General features: G+C 29.7%; 9 protein-coding genes across 9 annotated transcripts; 4 read left to right on the top strand and 5 right to left on the bottom strand.

The window, feature by feature from the left end:
* Positions 1-917: 917 nt before the first annotated feature.
* NAEGRDRAFT_49563 (uncharacterized protein) lies at positions 918-3,032 on the top strand (the record flags this gene model as incomplete). Its single annotated transcript, XM_002676631.1, has 1 exon — positions 918-3,032. One exon carries the CDS (start codon positions 918-920, stop codon positions 3,030-3,032), a length of 2,115 nt encoding a protein of 704 aa, XP_002676677.1.
* Positions 3,033-3,735: 703 nt separating this feature from the next.
* On the top strand, positions 3,736-6,458 carry NAEGRDRAFT_68304 (uncharacterized protein; the record flags this gene model as incomplete). Its single annotated transcript, XM_002676630.1, has 5 exons — positions 3,736-3,862; positions 3,909-3,959; positions 4,084-5,642; positions 5,679-6,298; positions 6,395-6,458. 5 exons carry the CDS (start codon positions 3,736-3,738, stop codon positions 6,456-6,458), a joined length of 2,421 nt encoding a protein of 806 aa, XP_002676676.1.
* Positions 6,459-9,586: 3,128 nt separating this feature from the next.
* Positions 9,587-11,842, bottom strand: NAEGRDRAFT_58225 (uncharacterized protein; the record flags this gene model as incomplete). The annotated part of the gene is made up of 2 exons (XM_002676543.1): positions 11,719-11,842; positions 9,587-11,638 (listed from the first exon to the last, which is right to left on the bottom strand). The coding sequence occupies exon 2, from the start codon at positions 11,144-11,146 to the stop codon at positions 9,587-9,589; it is 1,560 nt and encodes a 519-aa protein (XP_002676589.1). The 5' UTR covers positions 11,147-11,638; positions 11,719-11,842.
* Positions 11,843-12,413: 571 nt separating this feature from the next.
* NAEGRDRAFT_79978 (uncharacterized protein) lies at positions 12,414-14,997 on the top strand (the record flags this gene model as incomplete). Its single annotated transcript, XM_002676629.1, has 2 exons — positions 12,414-13,124; positions 13,150-14,997. The coding sequence occupies 2 exons, from the start codon at positions 12,414-12,416 to the stop codon at positions 14,965-14,967; spliced, it is 2,529 nt and encodes an 842-aa protein (XP_002676675.1). The 3' UTR covers positions 14,968-14,997.
* A 21-nt stretch (positions 14,998-15,018) lies between these two features.
* Positions 15,019-16,077, bottom strand: NAEGRDRAFT_68301 (uncharacterized protein; the record flags this gene model as incomplete). The annotated part of the gene is made up of 1 exon (XM_002676542.1): positions 15,019-16,077. One exon carries the CDS (start codon positions 16,075-16,077, stop codon positions 15,019-15,021), a length of 1,059 nt encoding a protein of 352 aa, XP_002676588.1.
* Positions 16,078-16,408: 331 nt separating this feature from the next.
* Positions 16,409-19,720, bottom strand: NAEGRDRAFT_33972 (uncharacterized protein; the record flags this gene model as incomplete). Its single annotated transcript, XM_002676541.1, has 3 exons — positions 16,409-18,846; positions 19,021-19,308; positions 19,393-19,720. The coding sequence occupies 3 exons, from the start codon at positions 19,718-19,720 to the stop codon at positions 16,409-16,411; spliced, it is 3,054 nt and encodes a 1,017-aa protein (XP_002676587.1).
* A 2,227-nt stretch (positions 19,721-21,947) lies between these two features.
* On the top strand, positions 21,948-22,352 carry NAEGRDRAFT_4996 (uncharacterized protein; the record flags this gene model as incomplete). Its single annotated transcript, XM_002676628.1, has 1 exon — positions 21,948-22,352. A coding segment is annotated over one exon (405 nt), but the record flags the coding sequence as incomplete, so codon positions are not given.
* A 329-nt stretch (positions 22,353-22,681) lies between these two features.
* Positions 22,682-23,737, bottom strand: NAEGRDRAFT_68298 (uncharacterized protein; the record flags this gene model as incomplete). The annotated part of the gene is made up of 1 exon (XM_002676540.1): positions 22,682-23,737. The coding sequence occupies one exon, from the start codon at positions 23,735-23,737 to the stop codon at positions 22,682-22,684; it is 1,056 nt and encodes a 351-aa protein (XP_002676586.1).
* Positions 23,738-23,843: 106 nt separating this feature from the next.
* NAEGRDRAFT_79976 (uncharacterized protein) lies at positions 23,844-24,807 on the bottom strand (the record flags this gene model as incomplete). Its single annotated transcript, XM_002676539.1, has 1 exon — positions 23,844-24,807. One exon carries the CDS (start codon positions 24,805-24,807, stop codon positions 23,968-23,970), a length of 840 nt encoding a protein of 279 aa, XP_002676585.1. The 3' UTR covers positions 23,844-23,967.
* Between the last annotated feature and the right edge of the window lie 119 nt (positions 24,808-24,926).

Raw genomic sequence — 24,926 nt, 5'->3', positions numbered from 1 at the left:
ATATTCATTTCCTTTACCATAAAATTAACAATTGCAAATATACAACAAGCATATGGATATTCTCTATTCATAAATTCATTCTTTACCATACTTGTTTGATATTTACATTGATATTCCATTGTTGATAATCCTAATAATCCAAGTGATCTTAAATCTGATGTTGGATCTTTATTTTGAAATCCTATTTTGGTCCAAAGTCCATGATTTAATACTTCATCATTTGCTAAATTAGTTGCAAATATTATTTTAAATATACTTCGTAGTAAATTTTCATGATCCTTGTTAGCTGTATCATATTTTGTATTTAGAAAATTTTGATGATTTCGTATGGTTTGGTGTACAAGTTGAGTCACTTCATCATTTTCTCTATAGATTTTTTTAGTACCTGGTGTTGATGACATGATGATGATGACGATGATTAGTTGATTAGAGTTATTGATTAGTTAGTAGACTGGGATGTTCACTCACACTAGACTAGATATTTATTAATAGCAAGGGTAGTATTGTTAGTGTTGTTGATTTTTTTTATGTGATGAAAATTGAAGGCTTTGATATTGTGGTTGTGGTAATGATGTTGATGAGAATCTTGAATGGAGTAAGCTAGACTTTTTTACAACTACAAAATTGAATTATGCAACCTCATAAAACATTTTATTGTATACCAATGAGCCTTTTAATTGTTCCTCTATTTTTCCATCTCTTGAATTTCCTTAATATTGCAGCGTTATGTTATTAAAAAAAAGACACACAACCATCCCAACAATCGCAACTTGTGAATCTTTGCTGCTAACTACGGCCCGATTACAGGTTTGCAACTCTAGGACCACACATAACTATATTGTCATTTTAAAAACAATAAGCAGCATATTACATCATCATATTTGAAAAATTGTACTCTAGTAGAAAACACACGGACAATGAGCAAGAGAACTGAAACTCCAAGATCATCAAGCCGTTATGAATTGGACAATATAAAAGGCTATGGTTCTCCTTCATCCATTGAAAAACCTCAACAGCAACAACAACCTCAGCCTCTCTCTTCTCTTTCAATGAGTTTTAGTGCATTAAGTGAAAGTGAAAAGGAGGTAATTTTAAATTTATTAAGTTCCGTTCCTGATGATCATTTATCATTCTCAAAAGATGGGGAACGAAAAGTTAGAGTTGTTTACAAAGCAGACCAACCACAAACTCCTTCTTCTTCATCAATGAATACTTCAAGAATATCAAACATATCTAATAGTAATATTGCTAATATTGAAAAGAAGCCAGTAAGAACCTTAGATTGGGCATTACGTTTACTTGATGATATTTATAACAGTAGATATCAATGTTTTTTAGCAGAAATTGTATCACCAGATGGTTCTCTGGAAACATTTTCATCATTTGTGTTTAATCATTTAAGCAAAAGATTAGGATTGGAAAGTTTAGTTAAACAAACAACATCAGAACTTTTAGAATGTGTAAAATATTATAGGGATGTTAGCAAACAATTAGAATTATTTGGACTTTTTTTAACACCTTATTATTCTGCAGTGGATTTAATGTTCTTTTTATATTGTAGATCTCAAGTTATTAATGAATGTGTTGAAGGTAATAAGATACCATATGTTAATAGAAAGAAGAAGGTTAAACTAGGTGTTGTTCCTCACTATGTTCCAATTTCAAGAATTCCTTTCTTGACTAAGAAATCTTTAAAAGATCAACCAAGACAATTAATTGAAAATTGTAAAAGAGAATTATTAAAATTAATATCAAAAAAGACGAAAGAATGTGAAGAAAATAAGAAGAAGAATAAGAAACCTAATGATTTTGTTAAAAAGACATATCTATTTGCAGAAGAACCTAAAGTAGAATTATATGAATATTTAATTTTAATACTTGTTAATTATAAGGCGTTTAGAGAATCAAAGAATTCAAATGACCAATACTATTTTTATACAATACTAGCAGAAGATGTACCTTCATATAATAGAGTTAGAAATAAGGATCTTCATCCATATATAGTTTTAAGAGAAACAAGTAATTTTAGAGTTTCAGCAGATAAAAAACTCAGAGATGAAGTTAATGCACCACCTGGTATTACAAGAAGAACAGATCCAACTTATTTTGATTTAGTTACTGAATCAGAAATGTTAGATTCAAAGAAACAAAGAAGAAATGAAAGACAGATTAGGCATTTACTTGATGATAATTATAATGATGAAAATGGTTTAATGTCAAGTTTTCTCAATACCTCCTCATCGTTATTATCAGTTGGAGATAATTCATTCATGAATAGGAGTGATTTTTCAACTGATTCAACAAAAAAACCAAATAAGAATACCAATACAAATGGAAGCTTAGCTCAAGAATTAACAGATTTATCACTTGAAGATTTGTTAGAAAATTTAACACATAGCAAACAATTTGAAAATCAATTGAAAAAAGATAACAATGAAAAAAATCAAGAAGAATCAATAGAACAAAGATTACAAGAAATTTATGACAAGATTGAAAATTCTCAAAAGAAAAAGAATACTTCAAATTATTTGGATAATCCATTAAGTTTTGAAGATGAATTGAGAGAACAATTTAGAAGATCACAACAAGAAAAATCAATTCAATCTTTTGATGCTGAAATTGATCATTCCTTAGAAGATTCATACTCAATGGGAGATGGATACGAATTGGACGATGATTTTTTACATCAAGATGACGAAGATGATGAACCAATTGATCTTCCTGAACCTTCTTCAAATATTGAGTATGATGAAGATGATGTATCCAATCCAGATGAAGATGATGAAGATGATAGAAGAAGCGATGAAGATGATCTGAATGAATTAAATTCATCAACAATGTCAAATTATGATAAGGAATTACAATTAAAATCCTTAAAAGAAAAACTTACAAGGAAAACGACAGAATTATCCGAAGAAGAATTGAATGAACAATCATCACCTAGAGCACACAGTGGTGGAGTAAATGATTTTCCATCTCCAACCACATCAGCAAGTTTAATTTCGCCACCAATTTCTCCCAACACTTATTAATTTCAATGTTAAATAAAAATGTTTAAAAAGTTTTCACTTGGTTTTCTTGGATTGGGTGTTTTTGGTATGGGAGTGTATGTTTTTATTCTATCAATTNATATAAGAGTAGTTTAAATATATGTTATAATTGTTGTGTGATTGGGATAATATGGTTATGGTTTATGTTCTTTTGAAGATCCTGTTAAGGCTTTACAAGAAATTAATAGAGTTACTAAACCAGGTGGTAAAATTTTATTATTAGAACATGGTGTATGTTATAATTTTTAATATTTACTAATTTAATTTAATTTAATTTAATTTTTTTATTTAATTTTTTTATTAATTTTGTTTTAATTTTAATTTTAATTTTTATTTAATTTTTTAATTATAAATATAGAAATCAAGTAAATATCAATGGATAACAAACTATTTAGATGCATGGAGTGTTGATAGAGCTAAGAAATGGGGATGTTGGTGGAATAGAGATATTGAAAAAATTGTTCAAGATTCTGGTTTAAACGTTGTAAAGAAGGAAGTTTTTCAATTAGGTACATGTTATTATTATATTGCTCAAAAAAGAGTTTAATCATCATTGGAGTATTATATAATTTAATGATGATTAATAAAAAGAGATTCTCGAAAGGACCAATTTTGCAACGAGATATTTTAAAACCCTTAACGTCTACTTCAGTCAATGTAATTTTGGCGCCAATTTTAAAAAAAAATGAATCGACGTCATCTCCTTAATACAAGTAATTTAAGTGGCGTATCAAATTCATCAACGACATCAGCAGCAGCGACATCAACAACAGGAATGACGAGTGGAGGAGTTTCATCATCAACAAATTTAGGTATGTTTTATAGATGATGGTCATGGCCTTATTATCATTATAAAAGTTACTCCGAAAACACCTTCATCAAAATTAAAGCCTTTCTCAACTCCTGGAGGTAGGTAATTTTCTCAGTATTTCTTAGTATTGATCTTTTCAAGTCACCAAATCGAATCCAGTGGTTTCAACAACAAAGAAAAGTAAGGATCTATATTATTTCTCTCAATATTAACCATTTACAGCATTGACCAATAGTAATAATAATTCTTCATCAAATCTCATCTCTGCAGCATCACCAATACCAACACCACAACAAAAAAAGGGAATTCCCTTATTAGCTGAAAAGGGATCAAAAAATTCTGCACCTTCAACACCAAGATGTTCATCACCAACAATAGATTCGAATATAAATATAGGAAGAACAGGAGAATTAATTAATACCTTTAAGAATGTATTCAAGCAAGGAGATGTAAATTGTGTTTGTTATGTAGAAAAAACAGGATCTATTTGGACAGGTGGATCTGAAGGACAATTTTGTATTTATGATGTGAAAAGTAATTTAAATAATTTAGATTTTAGAAGAGTATCAACTAATGGACCTTTAAATGAAATATCCAAGTTAACATTTACAGCCATGACAGTTGTAAAATCATTTTCTAAACAAGTTGATTGTACAGTTTGGACAGGTTTCAGTAATGGTAAAATAATTATATGGGATGCAGTTACAATTAATAAGGTATTCGAGTTTGATTGTCATTCAGCAACTGTTACACAAATATTATGCATTGTAAATACTATTACATCTAAAAGATATATTTGGACATCATCAATGGATAGAACTATTCGAATTTTAGATGCTGACACATTTCAACCAATTCAAATTTTATCAGAACAATCTCCAATAGTTGGTATGGTTTATTTGGAAAAATTTAATCAGGTTTGGATTTTATCTGATGATGGCCAAATTAAAATTAGAGATTCCATAGATGGTAAAATTGTTAAAGATATGCCATCCATGATTAATTCAAAACAGATTATTAATTCTGGTTTAAATATTTGGACATGCAATAGTGAGGGTAAATTAAGAATTTGGGATTGTGAAAAGATGAAATGTATTAAGGAAATCAAAGCTCACGAAAGTACCATTAACAAAATACTAGCAACAAATAAGCAAGTGTGGAGTTGTGGTGATGATAAGGTAATTCATATATTTGAGTCGAGTACTTTGAAAGCCATCAAGAAGATTAAAGCAAATTCAGTTTCAGTTGTTGATATGATTGAATTACCCAATCAAAGAATATTTGCTTTTTGTTCAGATAATAAGGTTAGAATTTGGGAATGTGAAGGTGAACCTTTAGCAAGTCCAGAACCAAAAACTAATTTACAATCAGATGTTGAACCAACTACTCATGTTCAATCAACAACAACACCTGTCATTGAGGTATCTCCAACTATATCTACGACTTTCTCAACAACTAATTCAACAACACCAACTACAACACCAACACACTCACAACAATCTGTAATTAATCAACAACCACCAACGAGTAACAACATTCCAAATACTATAGGTAGCTTATTAACTAATAGTACTACTTCACCAACAAAGAGAGAAGATTCACCTAAAAAACCAATCACATCTCAAATACCAACACCACAAACACCACCTCAAACTGCACCAATTACTGAATCAAAATCTGTTGTACCACAACCAAAGGCAAAACCAAAGTTCACTAGGGGTGTCTCTATGGATCTTGCTAAAATAATTGGAAATGATCACTATGATTTCTTAAAATCAAATGTATGTAAATTATTCTTTCAATAGCTAACTTTATAGATTATAATTGATAAGAATGAATTATCACTTGAGGATCATAAAGAACATAAAGAAGAAATTGAATATGAATCATCATCTGAAGAGGATGAGGATAATGATTCTATCAAAGCAATGAAAGAAGCTTATGAAAGAGAAATTGTAATGTTGAGAAAACAATTACAAGAAGCTTCATCTAGAATTCCAAAATATAAAGTCAAGTTGAGAAGTAAAACAGATAGATTAGATTCAAAAGAATTAGAATTAATAGAAGCAAGAACTTTGATTAGAAATCTTGAGGAAAAGGAAGAATTTCATAAACATGAATATGATGCCTCAAAACAATTATACTCTGAAGAAAAATCAAAAATGTTAGAAGATAGAAAGGAAATATTCAATAAGCTTAAATCTATTTATTATTCCCTCTCTTTAACACCTTCAAAGGAAATTGAGGAAATATTTGCTCAAGATCATGAAATGATTTCAATTGTTGATTTATTAGATAACATTTTTGTAAAGCTTGAATTAGAAAGAAGTAATCAGGAAAAGGAAATTCAAAGAAATCATCAAGACAGATTGGCAAGCATTAAAGAGGGAACTGAAGAGGTGAGCTCTAAATTGGATATCCTTAAACGAGATAACATGTCGATAGACGAGCAACTCAAACAGTTAAAGTTAGAGAATGCTAAATTATTCGAAGTTGTAGCAGATAAGGATAGAACCATTCAAGTATTGAATAGACTGCTTGAGGATGACTCGTTTTTCAATGAAGAGGATTTGAGTGAAACATCTGTAATGGTGTAAAGAATATAAAAACACAAATTTAAAAGAATTTACTTCGTTTCTTTTCTGTTGTAATTTCAATCTCTTGTGTTATACTGTTAAAGAATGTATTTTCATTTCTCACTCTCCATTCATCAAACGATAATTTGGTAACTGCATAATAAGCATTACTCAAAGTTGGACCAAGCTCTGATGTCACCACTGAATCAACTAAACTTGTCGAAGCAGTACTATTATCTGCTGTCTTGTTAGTACAACACTTGGGTTTACATCTATATTCAAGTGAAATTTTACCACAATGATGACATTGACACCAGCCCAATGGTTCAGTAGTATTAAATAGAACAGATTCTCTAATTGGATTACTGGTAGTAGAAGTAGTATTGCCACTCCTTGGAGGTGTAATTCTCTTATTTGTTCTATTCTGAATAGAATTTTCTTGTTGATCTGTTTTGAAAAATTCAATTGCCATTCCTCCTGATTGAAATTTCTTAATAAATGGAGCACTAACATCTCCATATAAAATGAAAATTCTTGGATTTGATTGTAAATATCTTTCATATTTCTTTTCAAATTCTGTCAATTCATTATGTTGATTATTATTACTAGTCTGTTTTTGTAAAACAAAACTTAATAATTGAGCTTTAACTCTTTCTTCTTCACTTGGATAATTTGGTTTAATTTCAATCCAAAAATTGAGAAAAGGTAAATAAAAATCAGGAGTATATGATGTTCCATCTTTTAAAATAAAAGTTTTACATTCGTATTGATATTCAATTCCACAACATTCAAAGAATTTAGCCCAACGACTTTCCAATTTTGATCTAAAACAATAACCATTATAAATTGTACGTTTAGGTGATTTAGATTGATTACCATATGCAATAATTGCATCTACAACTGTTAATTTATCTAAATTATCTAATGAAAATATAAATGGAAGTATAGTTGAAGGAATTTGAGATTTTTTTGTTTTTTTTGAATATTTTTCAATTTCTATTTGTGAATGAATACAATTTGTAATGATTGAATCTTGAATTTCTAAACATTCCTTAATTAGTAAAATTCCATTTTTAAATTCATGTTTTTTCCATTCTCCCAATTTCCATTCATATTTTGATTTAAATTCACCTTTTCCATTTCTAACATCATTTAACCATTCACCTCTATAAAATTCATTAAATTCATTCAAATCATCTTTTAATATTTCATTATTTCCTTCATATTTATAAAATTGAATTCCAAATCCATTTCTCTTTCCTTTTTTAAAATTACCATAATAAATACTACCTTTATGATATCCATTTAATATTTTAAATATTCCAAATCCATTCATTTCATTCTCTTTCCATTCTCCTTCATATAATATTTCAAATGTTTGTAAAATACCAAATCCTTCCTTTTTCCCTTTTTTCCATTCCCCTTTATAGAAAATTTCATTATTTTCTTCTATAAATTTCCAACTTCCAAATCCATGTGGAATATGACTATCTAGAATTATTTCATTTTCTTCTTCTTCTTCTTCTTCATCACTATCACTATCATCACTATCATCATTATCACTATTATCACTATTAATATAATATTGGTGTTGTTTTTCATCATTATTACTATTTTGGTATTCACTGCCATATATAGTAGTATTATTTTTTATGGATTTTTTTAATAAATTTGTTGCTATAATATCACCTATATATTGACCCTTATTATAGTATATAGTTGAAATGATGAGTTCATTTAAAATTTTATGAAATTCTTTTATGGAATTATTAAAATCAATTTCATTTAGATTTAAATATTCAAATTTTTCCTTATTAAAATAAATTGACATGAAATCATATAAATTAAAATTAAAATCTGAATAAAATGAATTTTCAGATTTTTCAAAACTTTTTATAAATTTAGAATTAAATTCCTTTTTTAGTAATTCTTCACACATTCTTAATTTTCTTAAATTTCTAGATTTTTTAGTATTTTTAAATTTATGAATATTTGTATTTAAATATTCTAAAATTAAATATTGAAAATTATTTACATATTTTACATTTTCATTTTCTATAAAATTATTTTTTAAATCTTCATTTAAAATAATTTCAATTTCCTTTTTTAATTGTTCTAAATTTTCATTATTTACTAATAAAGTACTATATGGTTTTAATAAAATAATTAAATCTTTAATTGAATGTATAAATTTAGATTTTTCAATTATTTTAGTTTTATTAAAATTAAAATAATAAATTAATTTTAAAAATAATAAATTTGTAAATATTGGTTTTCTAAAATCTAATAATAGAATTTCATTTCCATCTTTATAAATTGTCCAAAATGGTTTTGTAAAATGAATTGAAAATTTATCTTGAATATTTAAAATTGGAATTATTGTTTTAGATAAAGAAATGTCATGTTTAATTTCTTCATCTGTCATGTAAAAACTTGGAATTTTAAATTGTTTTCTTTTTTTAATTAATGGTTCTTTAATATTTAATGAATTACTATTTATATTTAATGAATTACTATTTATATCATCATCTTGTTGAGTTAAATCTTCTAATAATGAACTATATGTTTCTACTATTAAATTTGTAGATGTTGATAATGATGATGATAAATTATTATTATTATTTGATATTTCATTCTTAGTTGTGGTTTTTAAAGTGGTCATGTTATTATTATTATTTGGTAGTAATGATAGTGATTTTAAAAGTGATGATGGAGTGGAAGTAGTTGATGATAGTGATGTTAGTGATGATGAAGGAGTTGAAAGTTTCTTATTAACTGGAGTATGAATGATTTGAATATCGTCATTGTCACTTTCTTTATCACTTGAATATTCAAATGATAAATCAACAGTTTCGGAATAGAGTCTAATGGAAGATTTGGGTTTAATTATTAATTTACATGTTGATGTCGTCTTATTAGTAGAAGTAGTAGTACTATTATTTCCAATATTATTAGTAGTATTAACATTGTTATTACTACTAGTATTACTAGAATGATTCAATATTGTTAATGATGATGATGAATTAGTGTTATTATTATCATTTGATGTTTGTGATGATTGAGATGATTGAGAAGATTGTGATGATAATTTGTTTTTCCGATCTTTAGCAATTTGAAGTAAACTCTTTGGTTTAGAGTTTATCATTTTTTTATTTAGAAGTAGAAGCAGCAGCAGCAGTTGTCTTTGTTGAAACACTATCTGGAATATTGAATAAAGTCAATGACTTTCCATCAAATGGAACATCACAAATGAAATAACCTCTTCTTTCCAATTGAATAATATCACCCTTCTTCAATGACTTTAAATTATGATCACCAATTGAAGTAGTAACAGTCTTGGAATTACGATTAACAACATCTTCAATATTATCATCAGAAGATAAAGAAATCTTGTTAATCAAATGACCGAAATGAACAATTTGAACATTTTCAGTATTAACTTCTGGGTTAACTGGCAACCAAGTCAACTTCTTCTTAGTCTTCTTAAAGTCACCTTCCAAGTGCAAAACACCCTTCAATTCAACAACCTTACCACTGTCATCCTTAACAATTTCTTGAATAATAGCATTACCCCAATCCATCAAAGTAACTTCTTCATTTTGTTCAATGGCAGCAGCATCTTCTCTATCCAAATAAATGGTATTGGTATAATAGGTAGTCTTCTTACCAAGAGAATCATTCTTCTTGTGCTTTGCATTTTCCTTTGATTCCATAGTTTGTGGACCATTTGATAAATGGAATTTAACAATATCAGTCTTTTCAATAGCACAATATCTTGGAACCTTTGGATCAATAACCTTCTTATTTTCAGCCCACAACTTTTCCCATTGAATAGTAACAACGTTACGAGAAGCACCTTGTTCCAAAATGAAATTGTACAAAGCTTCAACAGTCAAACCTCTACGTAAGAGACCTTGAACAGTTGGGAAACGAGGATCATTCCATCCTTCAACAACTCCAATATCAACAATCTTTTGCAATTTACGCTTAGACATGACAGTATTAGCAAAGTTCAATCTACTGAAATCGTACAAGAATGGCTTTCTAATACCCAAAGCATCAATAATCCAATAGTATTGTTCATTTCTATCGTTATATTCAGAAGTTCTCAAAGCATGAGTAACACCATCCAAACTGTCAACAACTGGACAAACAAAGTCATAAGTTGGATATGCCTTATACTTATCACCAAGTTTTGGATGAGGTTTATCCTTACTTCTGAAAAGAACAGGATCACGCATAGTCTTATTCAATGATTTCATATCAATCTTAGCTCTGAGGACTGACTTCTTTCCATTTTCAGTACCAGCAAGTAATTCCTTCCACATTTCCATATTCTTATCAACAGAATTATTTCTGTTAGCAGATTCAATACCTTCCATTTTCATTCTTCTCAATTCTTCAACTGCAGTATCATCCATATAAGCCTTTCCTTCTCTAATCAATTGTTCAGCAAATTCAATACACTTATCAAAGTGATCAGATGAACGAACATGAATATCAGGTTTAACACCTAAACTTTCCAAATCTGAGAGAATAGCATGTTCATATTCTTCTCTTTCCTTATCTGGATTAGTATCATCAAATCTCATAATAAGTTTACCATTATATTTCTTAGCAAAATAATTATTCATCAAAGCAGCCTTAGCGTGACCAATATGAAGGAAACCAGATGCTTCAGGTGGGAATCTGGTAACAACTTTACCCATTTGAGCATGTGGAAGTTCCAAATTAATTTCAGGTTGAGATTCCTTCTTTTCAGTCTTGTCACAATTTGACTTGTTATCCTTGCAGCAGGAGTTGGATTTAAAACTTCATCAGTACTAGTCATAGCTTTAGCAGCATTATCCAAAATTTTAACAACTTGTTGAATCTTTGGATTTCTATGAATAGTGAAGAAATAACGAACAACATTTGGAATTGATTTTTCAAATCTCTTCAAATATCCCATAACTAATTTGTGATGTTTAAGACTTTCATAAATACACAAATCACAAACAGACAAATCTTCACCAGAGAAATATGTCTTGGTTGTAAGTAAAGCATCTAATCTTTGCATGCAAACATCCAATTCTTCAATAAGTCCTGATTTAGCAATTTCACTAGCAGTTTCAAAAGCAACAAAAACGTCATCAGTATTTTGAGCTGCGAGTTTAGTATTCTTTGAAAGAACTTGAGCAACATTAAAGTTTCCTCTCACACTTTTTAATCATCATCAACAACAATAATAAAATTAATTATTATTATTATTATAAAAATAATAATAAAGAAAGACACCTACCCACTGGCAGATTCAGCCAAAGTGATACCTGGATTCTTTGAAACTTTAAAGTTTACTTTTTGTTCACTCAAGTAAACAACAGCAAAAGCTGCGATAGGCTTATTTTCAACGTTGAAGAAGATTGTATTCATTTTTTTTTCTTCGCAATTTTTGAAAATATTATTATCACCACCAAGCAAAGGCTTTATTCAGATTAATGTCCAATATTAATTAGCAAGCTTGAGGAGATTATCACCTCAGTGCATAGTAAGTTTTGCAGACTCTTCAAATTGTAATTGCACTTTCGGAACCATTTGGTTTGTTGATGGTGTCTATTTATTTGGTCAATCAAAATGAGCTGCAAATGTGTACTTGAAGATTAAAATTAATTAAAATCATGATTTGTGAGACTAGATTGGAGTGATGATCACAACATCCGTAATCTGTAGTTCAATTCTTTTGCCAATACCTAGTGTGTTTCCTCGCTCTAATAACAAAAGAAGTTCAATTTAATGATGATGAGCTTTTCACGAGAACATAAATGCATGTTTTCTTTATGTTTTTCTTACATGAAAATTTGCGCCTTTTCAAGGCTAGTTTTTACTCGATTTTTAAAAGTTGCGCCAAATTGGTTGTAACGTTCATAACAAGTTTTCCAAAACACTCTGGATTCCACAAAACAAACGAAAAAAAATAGAGTTAAATTGATCTAGAAAATGGCTCCAAAGAAACAAACAAAAAACAAAAAGGACGAACAAGACGAAGAAATGACAGCAACAGAAACTACTGATGAAATGGAAGAAGTTGTTATTACAAGTGAAAATGACGAAGAATCAACAGAAAAATCATCATCATCAAAGGCTTCTTCAAAGAAAACTACAACAAAATCAAAGGAAACTAAAGATGATAAAAAGAAAACAACAACAAAAAAGAAAGATGGTTTATTTAAAGGTCTTACTTTTTATTTAGATATTTCATCATCAACTGGTAATGAAGGAAGTGAAGCAATTATATCAAAATTAGAAGAAGATGGTGCATCAGTTTTAAAAAGATGGTCCGATAAGGTTACACATTTAATATTCTTGAAAGGAAAAGCACAAAATTATAAGAAGGCTTCTGAAAGTGATAAGATCAAAATTGTAAATCCTGCATGGGTTAATGATTGTGTAAAACAAAAGAAAGTAATTTCAATTGAATCTAAACATAAACCAGAAGAACCAGAATCAGGTAAAAGAAAGAAAGGAGATGATGCTGCAAGTGATAAATCAAAGACTAGTACTAAAACAACAAAAGCTTCCGATAAGAAGAAGAAAGGTGAAGAAAAAGAAGATGAAGAAGAAAAAGAATCATCAAAGGAAGGTGATGAAGAAGAAAAGAAGGAAGAAGATAGTGAACCTGCAAAGAAAAAGACTAAAAACAACAACAAAGTCTACAACAGATAACAAATCAAAGACAACAACTGGTAAAACAACAACTAAGAAATCTTCCGATAAGAATGATGAAGAAGAAAAAGAAGATAAAGAAGAAAGTGAATCAAAGGATGATAAATCAAAAGGATCAAAATCTACTACTGCTACAAAGGCTAGTTCATCAAAGGATAAAGATGACAAGAAGAAAACTACTGATGATAAATCAAAGACAACAACAACTGGTAAAACAACAACTGTAAAGAAGGCTTCAGATTCTAAAAAGAAAGATGATGATGAAAAGAAAAAGACTACAACCACAAAGAAATCAACTGATGATAAAACTAAAGATGATAAAAAGAAGAAAGAAAAGAAAGATGATGAAAAGAAAAAGAAAGAAAAGAAAGAATCATCAAGTGAAAAGAAAGAACCAAAGAGACCTCCAAGTGCATATAATATTTTTGTTGCAGAGAAAAAAAAAGAAAGTAAGGATTTATCAGTTGCAGATGCAGGTAAATTATGGAAAACTTTATCAGAAGATGAAAAGAAACCATATAATGAAAAAGCAACAAAAGCAAAAGAAGAATTTTTAAAATTACATCCAGAAGCAGCTAAAAAATCAACACCAAAGAAAGAAACAGAAATTTGGGATGATGATGAAGATGATGAAGATGATTATTTTGATAACGATGAAGCAGATTCAATTGATGAAGAAGGAAATATTTTAAAATTTGATTTTACTGGTTTTGATGTTCAATCACCTGTTGAAGCAATTAAGAAACCAACTAAGGGTAAATATATTATTGAAATGTCTTCTGTTGGTGATGAAGATAAATTTAAAATGATTCATACAATGCAATCAAGAATTGATAGTGAACCTGAAATTTCAAAGAATGAAGAAACAGGTATAATTAAGAAGAAATTACCAAAAAGAATTATGAATGATTTTTCATGGGCAACTCCACATGATAGAAATTTCAATTTTGAAGATTATAATGGTCAATATTTTACACATTTAATTGTTCCAAAAGATGAAAAATGTAGAAGAACACTCAAAGTACTTTATGCAATTGCTTTTGGTGCTTATATTGTTACAGTTGATTGGTTTTATGCATGTGAAAAAGAAGGTAAAAAAGTTGATGAAGAACCATATTCAGTTGATTTTTCAGAAATTTCAGCTAAATCAAGATCATTAATTCAATCAGAAGAAGATAAAAAGAAGAGAAAATCAAGAAAATCTTCAAGTTCAATAGATGGTGAAGAAGCTGAAGAACAAACAAGTGATGATACAGAAGAAAAGAAGAAAGGTTCACTTCTTTTATTATCTGGTTTAATTATTCATGTTTCAAGTAATTGTAAACCTCCTGCTAAACATTTAAAGAGATTAATTGAATTATTAGGTGGAAAATGTGTAAATACTTTAAGAGCAGCTCAATATTGTATTGTTAGTGAACCTGAAAGTGCAAAATCATCTGTATCTTGTCATATGGTAAATGAGAAATGGCTTCTTGATACTATAAGTAATTATCAATTACCTTCAGATTTCACTCCTTATGAAGTTAAACCAATTGAAGAATCTCCTAAAATTGAATCAACAAAGAAGAAAACAAAGAAAATTTCTGAAAAGAAGGAAACTAAAAAGGAGGAAAAGAAAGATACCAAGAAGAAAGAAACTAAGAAGAAGGAAGAAAAGAAAGAGGGTAAGAAGAAAGAAGAAAAGAAGGATGAGGGAGAGGAAGAAGAAGCTGAGAAACCAGAAGAATCTAAGGATGAAGATAATGATGTAAAAATGACTGAAAAAGATGCTGATGCAACTGATGATGAAAAAGCTGCTGACGCTGAAGAAGAAGAACCAACCTTCTAAATTTTGTAAAATAAATAATTTATTAAATATAAATATTAAGGTATTAGCTCTTTACAAGAAGTTTGTTTTTGAGATGATATCAGATTTTGCAATGATTAATTTGATACTATCTTCCCACAATTCATTTTGAATTGTAGTATTATATGTATCAGGTGATGAATCAATCATATTACTTCCATCAAAATATTTTCCAGTTACGTTTTCAAGATTTCTATCAATAATTAATTGTTTCAAATCATAACCAGAAACTTCCAATGTTCTAACACCACTATGAACAAATCTCAATAAAGGTAAAACATTTCTTGCAATAGCTCTCAAAAACTTGTTATAATCTCTTGATAAACCTGTAGTAGGAACAAAACCTGGATTAAAAGAATTGACTGTAAATTGATCTCTATAAATTGGATGAGATTGCAATCTAGTAACCAATTCATAGGCACATAAAATATTACAGAACTTGGATGTAGTATATCTAACTCTACCCAATTTGCTATTATCTTGCTCTGTATCAGAATCAGTGGAAATGATTGCTAACTTTTCAGCGGTTTCAAATTCTGGAACTGGCATTCCTGTAAATTTTGTTCTATCGTGAGTATCACTTGATACAATTACAATTCTATTCTTTGAATTGGTTGACTTTGTAAATAATGGAAGCAACAAATTAATTAATAAGAAATGTCCAAGATGGTTGACTCCAAATGTGGCCTCATAACCTTCTTCTGTCAAAACTAATTTGTTTGCATATTGTAAACCTGCATTACAAACAAGTGAATGAAGAGGTGGAATTTTGGAACTGTCAATTAAGGATTTGATTTCTGAAACAAATTGATGAATTGATTTGAACGATGCCAAATCAAGTTTCAAAGCTGTAATTTGACTCTTTAGTTCAGTTTCGTTTCTTTCAGGATGTTCCTTCAAATAATCTTGAATAAACGTTTCCATTTCACTATTTGATAACTCAACACCTCTACATGCCATTACAATATGTTTAGTTTTTCTATTCGAATCCCATTCTTCTCTCAACAATTGTCTCACTGCTTCCAAACCAATTCCACTGTTACAACCAGTAATAATAACACTTTTATATTCTTCTTGTTGTTGTTGACTCATTTTCTTTCTCTGTTTTGAACTGTTCAGTTGAAATTGTCCATCTTCTTAAAACATTTTAAATATTGAATTAATGTGCGTTTCCATTTTCTAAATTATGAAATTTGAACGTGGACATGATGGAAATATTGGAAAAACTTCTCGTGCGTACTATTCTAACATTCAACTGATTTCAACCCTATCAAATTCCTCCATATTCGAAACTTAGCGGCTGAGTTACTGAGTTTCTTTCATGGTGGTTGATCAATTTAGAGTTTCATTGAATGGACAAATAGTTTGTCCACTTCATTTTCAAATACTTTCAAAAAGAATCTATGAATGAAAATTAAAGATTTTAATTAAGTTTTTTCAAAACGCTAACAATTGGCATATTAACAAGTGAATAAATAGGGAAGAAGGAAGAAAAGAAACTAAAAATAATTGCACTTCCAAGTACAAGTGCAACAATTTGATAAGGAAATACAAAATCAATTGGTAATTCTGTAATTAAGGTATTTTGCATAGCCATAGTTTGTCCAATAGCCAAACCAATGGCCACACCAGAAACTGCAGCAGCTGATATCAAAACAAATGCCTCATAAATGTAAACTCTAATAATTGCAAATTTCTTCATTCCAATAGCTCTTAAAATTCCAATTTCCTTTGCTTGTGAATTAATATTACTATACATGCTAGAAATTAAACTAAAGAAACAAATGACGAGGGCAACTGCTGCTGTGAAGAGGAAGAAAAAGTTCATGACTGAAACTGCAATTTCAACTGGATCTAATTCTTGACTAATATCTCTAATGAATAGTCCTGGGAATGGACTAATGACACGTTGGAGAGTAGATCTCAACTTTCTAAATTCAGCCTTATTATTCTTTGCATTTTCAGTTAATTTTAAAAAGACAGCATCAATTGGAAGACTTGTTGCTGTATAATTTGAATTCTTTCCAAGGAGACGTAAATAGGTTGGAACACTGACAAGTAAATTTTGTGTTCCAAATCTTGGAAATTCAGAATAGAGAGCTACTGGACATGCACTCAAAAAAGCACCAACTTGGAATAATTCATATCTATAATTTGGCATTCTTGAAGTTGATTCAGTAATTTGAAGAACAGCTGTATCTTTGATATTAACTCCTAAATTTGATTTAAAATAAGTTCCTAATATTAATTGACTACTTCCTTCAACAGTATATAAATATTCATCTAAATTACTCTTATATTTTGTAAATACTGTCTTATTTTCAGGTTGAATTCTTTCATCAATTCTTAAAAACTTTGAATTTGTAATATTAAAAAAGTTTGGAGCAATGGCACGAATATAAATATCATTATTAACAAGACCACCATCAGTTCTTATTTTAGTATTATCAATTGGTGATGTAACTCTTGTTAAATCAAATGTCCAATAAGTGGATCCAACAAACCAATTAGGATTATTATCAGCAAATTCCTGTATAGTTCCAATGATATTTGGATTCTGAGCAAATGCATTCAATCTACTGGTACCAACAATGAGTTCTGTTCCTGCACCTCTCATTACATTATATTTGAATGCTGTAATTTGTGTATTGAATAAAACAGATGAAAATATAATAAAACCCAAACTCAATGAAAACATTAGAGTTGTCTTTCTATTTCTCTCACGATGAGCAATTAGATTCTTTTCAACTAGATCAATAACTGATACTTTTTCAAATATTCTAATGGTAAATAAAACTACAATAAATTCAATAATATTTTCAAAATTCAAACTCAATAAAACTAAACCCAATAACATGGCCAAAATAACAGCCATAAACATGTACATCATAATTGTAATATTAAATGTAAGCATACTGAGTGGCATGACATAATAAACTGAAAAACCAAAAATTATACCAACAACACCCATAACAATAGATGTCCATGAGATGGATTCTCCCTCAGCTCTTTCAATTGAATATTTAACAGCTGCTGTTCCTGATCTTTGAGTATCGAGTGAATCGTGTAAATTTTGACCGAGGGCTGTCTTGATTGGTAAAATGGCAGATAAAACAGGAACAGTCAAGCCAAGGAATGTTGCCAATGCAAAAGCTTCACCAGAGACAATATATGAAACGTTTGCTTCCAATTGAGTACTAAGCAAAATTGCAACTACAGAATAAGATAATTGACCAATGATTAACCCTAAAATCCAAGCTGGAATACCATACCACATGGCTTGAACTAGAATGAGTTCAACAAGATTTCTTCTCTTTAAACCAATCATTCTCAATAAACCCATTTCATATCTTCTATTTTCAACATTAATCATTAACAAACTGTAAATTAATACAACAGAAAGTAAACACAAAACAATTAAAATGATTGAAATAATTAAACCAACAAAGAGGGCAAAAAATTGTGTAACTTCCATCATTTCCAATATTGGGAAACTTGATGAAAGTTGATTAAAACCCATTAAATACATTGAAGTGGAAGCAAATTTTGTAATCTTTTCTCTAATCACTTTGTAATCATTTTCATTATAGGCAGTTAATCTATTTGGTGGATAATTAACATAAACTTCACTGGCATAATCATACAAATCTAATTGTGAAAGAGTTGACTTTTCTGATTTGGAAAAGAGATCTTCATTCAAAAACTCTGCAACATGAGCAAGTAATGAATCATATTCCATAATAATTGCATTTTCCAAATTCGTTGATTGATATTTTCCATATGCATTATTGGCAACATCTTCAACAATTACTGGAATGTAAGTGGCACCACCATTGAATGTAAGTCTTCTATTTTTCAATGCTTGATCCTCATCGAATAAATCAGAATATTTCTCTTCAAGTATTTCATTGAGAATTGCTTGTGATCTTATATTCTTTCTTTCAAATTCATGAAATTCATTACTATCCAATAGCTCTTGTATTTGTTTTGGTATTAATTTTTCCAATGATCCTTTTGCCTTTGGATAGACATAACCAATCATGTGAGAATCACGATATGGTCCAGTAAAGCTATTCATTGTTTGAATATTCAATAGAATAGTATCACCTTTTTTAACAGATAATGTTTCAGCAAGACCAGAACCAATAATTGCCTTCCCCTTTTCCAATTTTGAATATGGATAAGTTCTTCCGAATTGCATTCTACGTTCTTTATCAGTATCAATTAAATAAAGTGATAATCTTTCAGCAACTTTTTTACAATCAATTGGAACACAATATTGTCCATTATTATAATCGGATGATTGAATGGATTTTTGATTTTCTCTCAAACCACATGAACTACTTGTTGAATTATACATCCATTTAAAATCTTGATATTTAAAAATAGATAAATCTTGTGTTANACTTTCACAATTTGTAAATGCCCTTGTACTAAATGTAAATCTAGGTGAATGATATGAAAATTGTTGAGTCATTTCAGGATTACCTCTTGTAGCATTTTGAATTTGTAAATTAATTCTTGTATAATTTAGTGAAATACCTGCCATATTAATGCCAGTTTTCAATTTAAAATCAAATTCACCAACTTGTAACTCTGCCAAACGAATAAACACCAAAGGAACTTGTGAAAGTGCAGAAACTGAAACCATAATCATCCAAACTACAACAAAACAACTCGCAGTTCCAATCAAATATGAAACTTTACGTTTTGAAACTTCCTTCCAAGTAAACATCATGTATTGTAAAAACATGTAATAAATATTTTGTAATCGAGTCATTTTCTTTCTATCTTGTTTTAATGGAATATAGGGTTTCTTTGTTAAATCACCAATTGTCCTTTCATTCAAATAGGAATTTAACACAACGTCGTCATCTTGATAATTATTTACACTTCCATTATTGTTGGATAATAATAATGAATCTTCATCAAATTCATCATCATGATCCATACCATTATGATTATGATTGTGATTATTATTAGCACCACCACTATTAAACATGAGTTGATGTCTTGAAATAGATGTTGGACTCTCTGTTATTAATTCTTGTTCAATATTATTGTTATCCTCTGATTGATCTTCAATATGAAGAGGATAATTACTAAGATCTTGATGATGATCGGAGGATGAATTCACAGAGAGTGTTGAATCTAAACGATCCACCAATATCTGAATATTTTTTTTTAAAGACATGAATTATTAACTCCGACAATCACTACCGATTATTATTATTATTATTAATTTCAATTATAAAATTATTGATGATGACAATGATGATGATAATAAATTAATGATTCTGCTGATAATGATGATGATGTATTTTCTTGAATAATTTTAAAGATGTCACTTTTATAGGGTACCAATTCTCTATATCAAAAACAAATTTAGTGACTTTTTTGCTTTCTAATAATATAGATAATATATGACAACAATTTTTTCAAGTTGGATGTCAAAAACATGTTGATAATAAAGAATGGACAATTACACCCTGCAATGAGGTGTCGGATCAAATGTATAATTGTGCGCCTTTCTATTGCTCAACTTTCTAATTGGAAATTAAATAGCACGACCTCAAGTAAGTTATTAGAATTTGGTTGACTAACTATTGAGGAGGTATGGTAAAAAAAAAACTGTAAGTGTTGTAAAGATCTAGTGTGATTGTAATTTTTATACAACATAGGAAATAAATAATAATATGAGAATCTTTCGTTCGAATATGTTATTAGAAATTCTTTGTTGCCATTTGAGAAAAAATTGATGAGACCATCACTTCTAGTTTCTTCAACATCATTACAATCATATCACTAGAGTTTCTTATTCATATTCCATCATTTTTATTAGAAATTCAAAGCTCATTTCACTTTCGAATAATGTTAAATATTAACTATTGAATGTGAAATATTTGATTGTCTGTTCACTACCAGAAACTAGTAGGCTTATTAATGCACTATTAAATCCAAAACAACAGTATCAATTTTCCTCCTTGACCTCACATACCCGATTTGGAAGCATCAATCTGCCAAATGTCAGGTCTAATAATTGGTGAAAAATTGAGAGCGCCAAAATTCGCGCCTCTTTGAGAATCCAACTTACCAGCTCGATAATTTTCAACAAGTTGAATTGAATATTTGTGTGAATGAACAACATCGAACCAATTCATAATGTCAATCAATGCCAATTAGTTGTTGTTGAACGTTGAAAGTTGCAACAATCAGCTTTATAAAAAAAACAACAAAATGAATTCTAAATTACTATTAATTACATTGCTTGTTCTCATTGCTTCATTAATTTCATCAATTAATGGTCAAATTGCTCATTGTCTCTTGAGAGGTACAACCTATGCTAAAGGATTAAAAGGAGCAGTTTATTTCACACAATCAAGTGATGGAACTACAAGTGTTGCTTGGTCATTGGATCAATCAACTGTACCAACTGCTTTGCAAGGTAAAACATTAGGATTCCACATTCATCAATATGGTTATATTGGTATGTTTTAAATACTTTTAATATTAATTGTAACAAATATATTTAATATTGTAACAAATATATTAATAATAATAATAATAATAATAATGATGATAAATTAGCTGATGCTACTGCAACTGGTGGACATTATAATCCATATGGTAAGAATCATGCACTTCCATCTGATAATACAGGAAGTGATATTCACATTGGTGATTTGGGTAATATTGATTTATCAAAGGGATATTCAGGTGTTATTACTTCAACTCTTCCACAATTTAATGGAAGTATTAGTGTTGTTGGTAGAGCTATTCGTTTACATATGGCAGCTGATTTGGGTAAAATTGCTCAACCAACTGGTAATGCCAGTAATCCTGCAGCTCATTGTGTAATTGGTATTGCAAATAATGCTGCTAATACTATGACTTATAATGATGTTTATACTGATAATATTGGTGTTGCTGTTTTCCAAAAGACTGCTGCTGCAACTGGTAATGTTACTGGTAGAGTTATTTTCTCATATAATTCAGGTAGTGGATTGACTAGAGTTTATGGTAAAATTTGTGGATTGACTGCTCAATCAACTCATGGTTTGCATATTCACACTTATGGTGAACTTGATTTAACAGATGGTACTAGAACTGGTGGCCATTTCAATCCATTCAATAAGACACACGGTTATCCAGGATCTACTGAAAGACACGTTGGTGATTTAGGTAACGTTACTGCTGATGATAGTGGTATTGCTACTTTTGATTTCAATGTTGATTTGATTGAATTGACTGGTGTTAGAAATATTATTGGACGTGGTTTGGTTCTTCACACCACTAGAGATGATGGTACTTCAACTTCTGCTACTGGTAATGCTGGTGGTAGAATTGCTGTTGCTGCTATTGGTATTCCAAATCCTTCAGCTATTTCATTGTCCTCTCCAAATGATGCTTGTGTTGATCCTGCTCCAGCTGCTGATGTTGTCACTCCAACTATTTCACCAAAGGCCTCACCAAAATCAAGTAAGATTAATTCTAGCTCTGTTTCTTCATTCTCTGTACTTTTGATTGCTTTGATTTCTTTCATTGCTTCATTGTTGTAAACAACATAGTAAAGTTATTTCACTACTAGTATTATAAAATTTACACACTGTGTATTACAAAAGTAGAATATATTTATTACTGTGGAATAGAACCAAAAAATAGTAACATTCACCCCACAATATATTATTATGTTTTCTCATTCAACTCTTTCTGTTAAAATTGTAATACTTGGACAATTATCATTTACAATGAATAATGTTCTGGTAGTATTATCTAACAATACGTGAACAGGACGATCAAGATTAAATTCATTTGTAGTAAATACCACTTGTTCGCTTTCCAAATCAAGAATACTAACTTCATTACTGGAACAGCCAACAAATATTTGTTGATTTTTCAAGCTATCCAAAGTTGAGTGAGTTCCACAACTTTTCAATTCAGTTTCAATAATCTCAGTTGACATTAAGCCATTCAAAATAATTTTGTGACTAGTTCTATATCCTGAGACAATAATAGTGTACTGGCTACCATTCTGATTGACTGAAACAGATGCAATTTTTGTGAATGAATATCTATTTGTTGGTAACTCTTCTTCATCTGATTTGTTTTCAGCTTGAGGAATTTCTTCTGAACTAGTTTCAGCAGTTTCTACTGGCTCCGAATTTTCAACTTCCTGCGGAGTTTCTGTTTCATCATCACCTTTACCTTCTGAACTTTCTATTTCATTGAGTTGTCCATATAGTGATCTCATAATTTTTCCATCCTTAAATGAAAGAATTGCAATTCTATTCTTGCTTTCATCACAAACAAAAATAATCTTCTCACCATTTTCATCTGTTGCCTCAGCCATTCCACATGGATATCCAAATTTACTTTCAACTCTCCAAATAGGTTGAGTTGAATAGTCATCATCATCAACAGCATTTTCCAATAAATCAGAAACTTGAAATCTCAACAAAGCATTTCTTGCACTACAACTGACAAGAAGAGAATCATCATTATCATCACTGACAAGAAGTAAATTGTTTGGATTGGCCGGAATGAGCATTCTTCCCTGATAGGAATAGGTTGTTTCTTCTCCATTCTTTTTAATATCAAATACTTGAATGCAACAATTATTCATCCAACATTCAATATCATCGTAGGTAGCAACAAAAAGTTTGTTATAGCGATGGGAAAGGGCTACACTTGATGGGCAAGCAAAGAGTTTTTGTTCATTGGTGATGGTTTGAGAGAGTGACCACTTTGACATTTTTTAAAGTTGAGAAATGTTCACTAATTCCTTTTCACTTCATTGAACTCTAATAGAACACTCATTTAAGGCACTCTTTTTTACAATAAATTCATATCGTTAATAATTTTTTCGTTTATTTCGAATAGGTTGGTTTATTGAGTCATTGAGTTTAGGATTTGAAAACGAATGGTTTATTCATTTTCTTTTCAAAATTGAATAGTTAAGAATATTGTACAAGTGATCTGTTATTATAATACAGGTGAGGTTGGAGAATCATCATATTCAGAATCAGAGTCAACATCATTGAACATGAATGATTTATAACTGGGGGAAGAAGGAGAGGTTGGATTCAAAGCAGGACTGGATGGTAAACGACCTTCATTAATTGTCTTTCTGAATGCAGCAACAAGTGCAGACTTTGGAAAGTTATAATTATTGTCGTGAATAATATCTAGAATGTTTTCCAACTCTTTTTTCGCTTTTTCTTCTTGTGATAAACAAGATGTGGTGGCAGCTTCATAATTTACAGGAGTTGTTGGGCGGTTATCGTTAGTGGTAATTGGTTTTCTCATCTTTTCCTTATCATCATCAAAGAAGTGTTCGTCAATTGAGGAACTGATTGTACCAAATGATTTAACAATCGAGGCGGATGAAGAATGAGAGGAGGGAATAGAAATTGAGGCCGATCTAGAAGAATAGGAAGTTGACTCATCATCTAAACCCTCTTCTAAATAACTATCATTCATTAGAGAGGAAAGTAATGATGAGGATCTGGAAGGAGATGTTAGAATGCTAGCTTGATTACTATTATGTCTAATTGGTTCAAAGTTGGAAGGTTTGTTTTTTAACAGATTTTGATGGTATTTTTGTAATGGTTCAAATGGTAAACCATAGTCTCGCGCTAATGTTTGAAGTGTGGAAACATCATTGATTTCCAGTAAGAATGAATCAGTAATTCCCTTGTTTCTAAGAATTTGTACTAGGAAATCGAATCCACCAGCAGATGATGATGGTAAACTTTTGGAACAACTTGTTGATGATGGGACATTTGAAGAAGGAAAGAAAGTTGTAATGAACAATCTCTTCATGGAGTAATTTAACTCGGGTTAATATTGTATTCTTTTTTTTCTAATGGTAGTTGTAGTAGTGATTGGAAAGTGAAGTAGTCTACTCTCTTCTATTAATAATACACTCGTGAGTCGTATGA

The sequence above is a fragment of the Naegleria gruberi genome (genome assembly GCF_000004985.1).
Source record: "Naegleria gruberi genomic scaffold NAEGRscaffold_27, whole genome shotgun sequence".
NCBI lineage: Eukaryota > Heterolobosea > Eutetramitea > Acrasida > Naegleriidae > Naegleria > Naegleria gruberi.
This window is presented reverse-complemented; position numbering and strand designations above follow the sequence as displayed.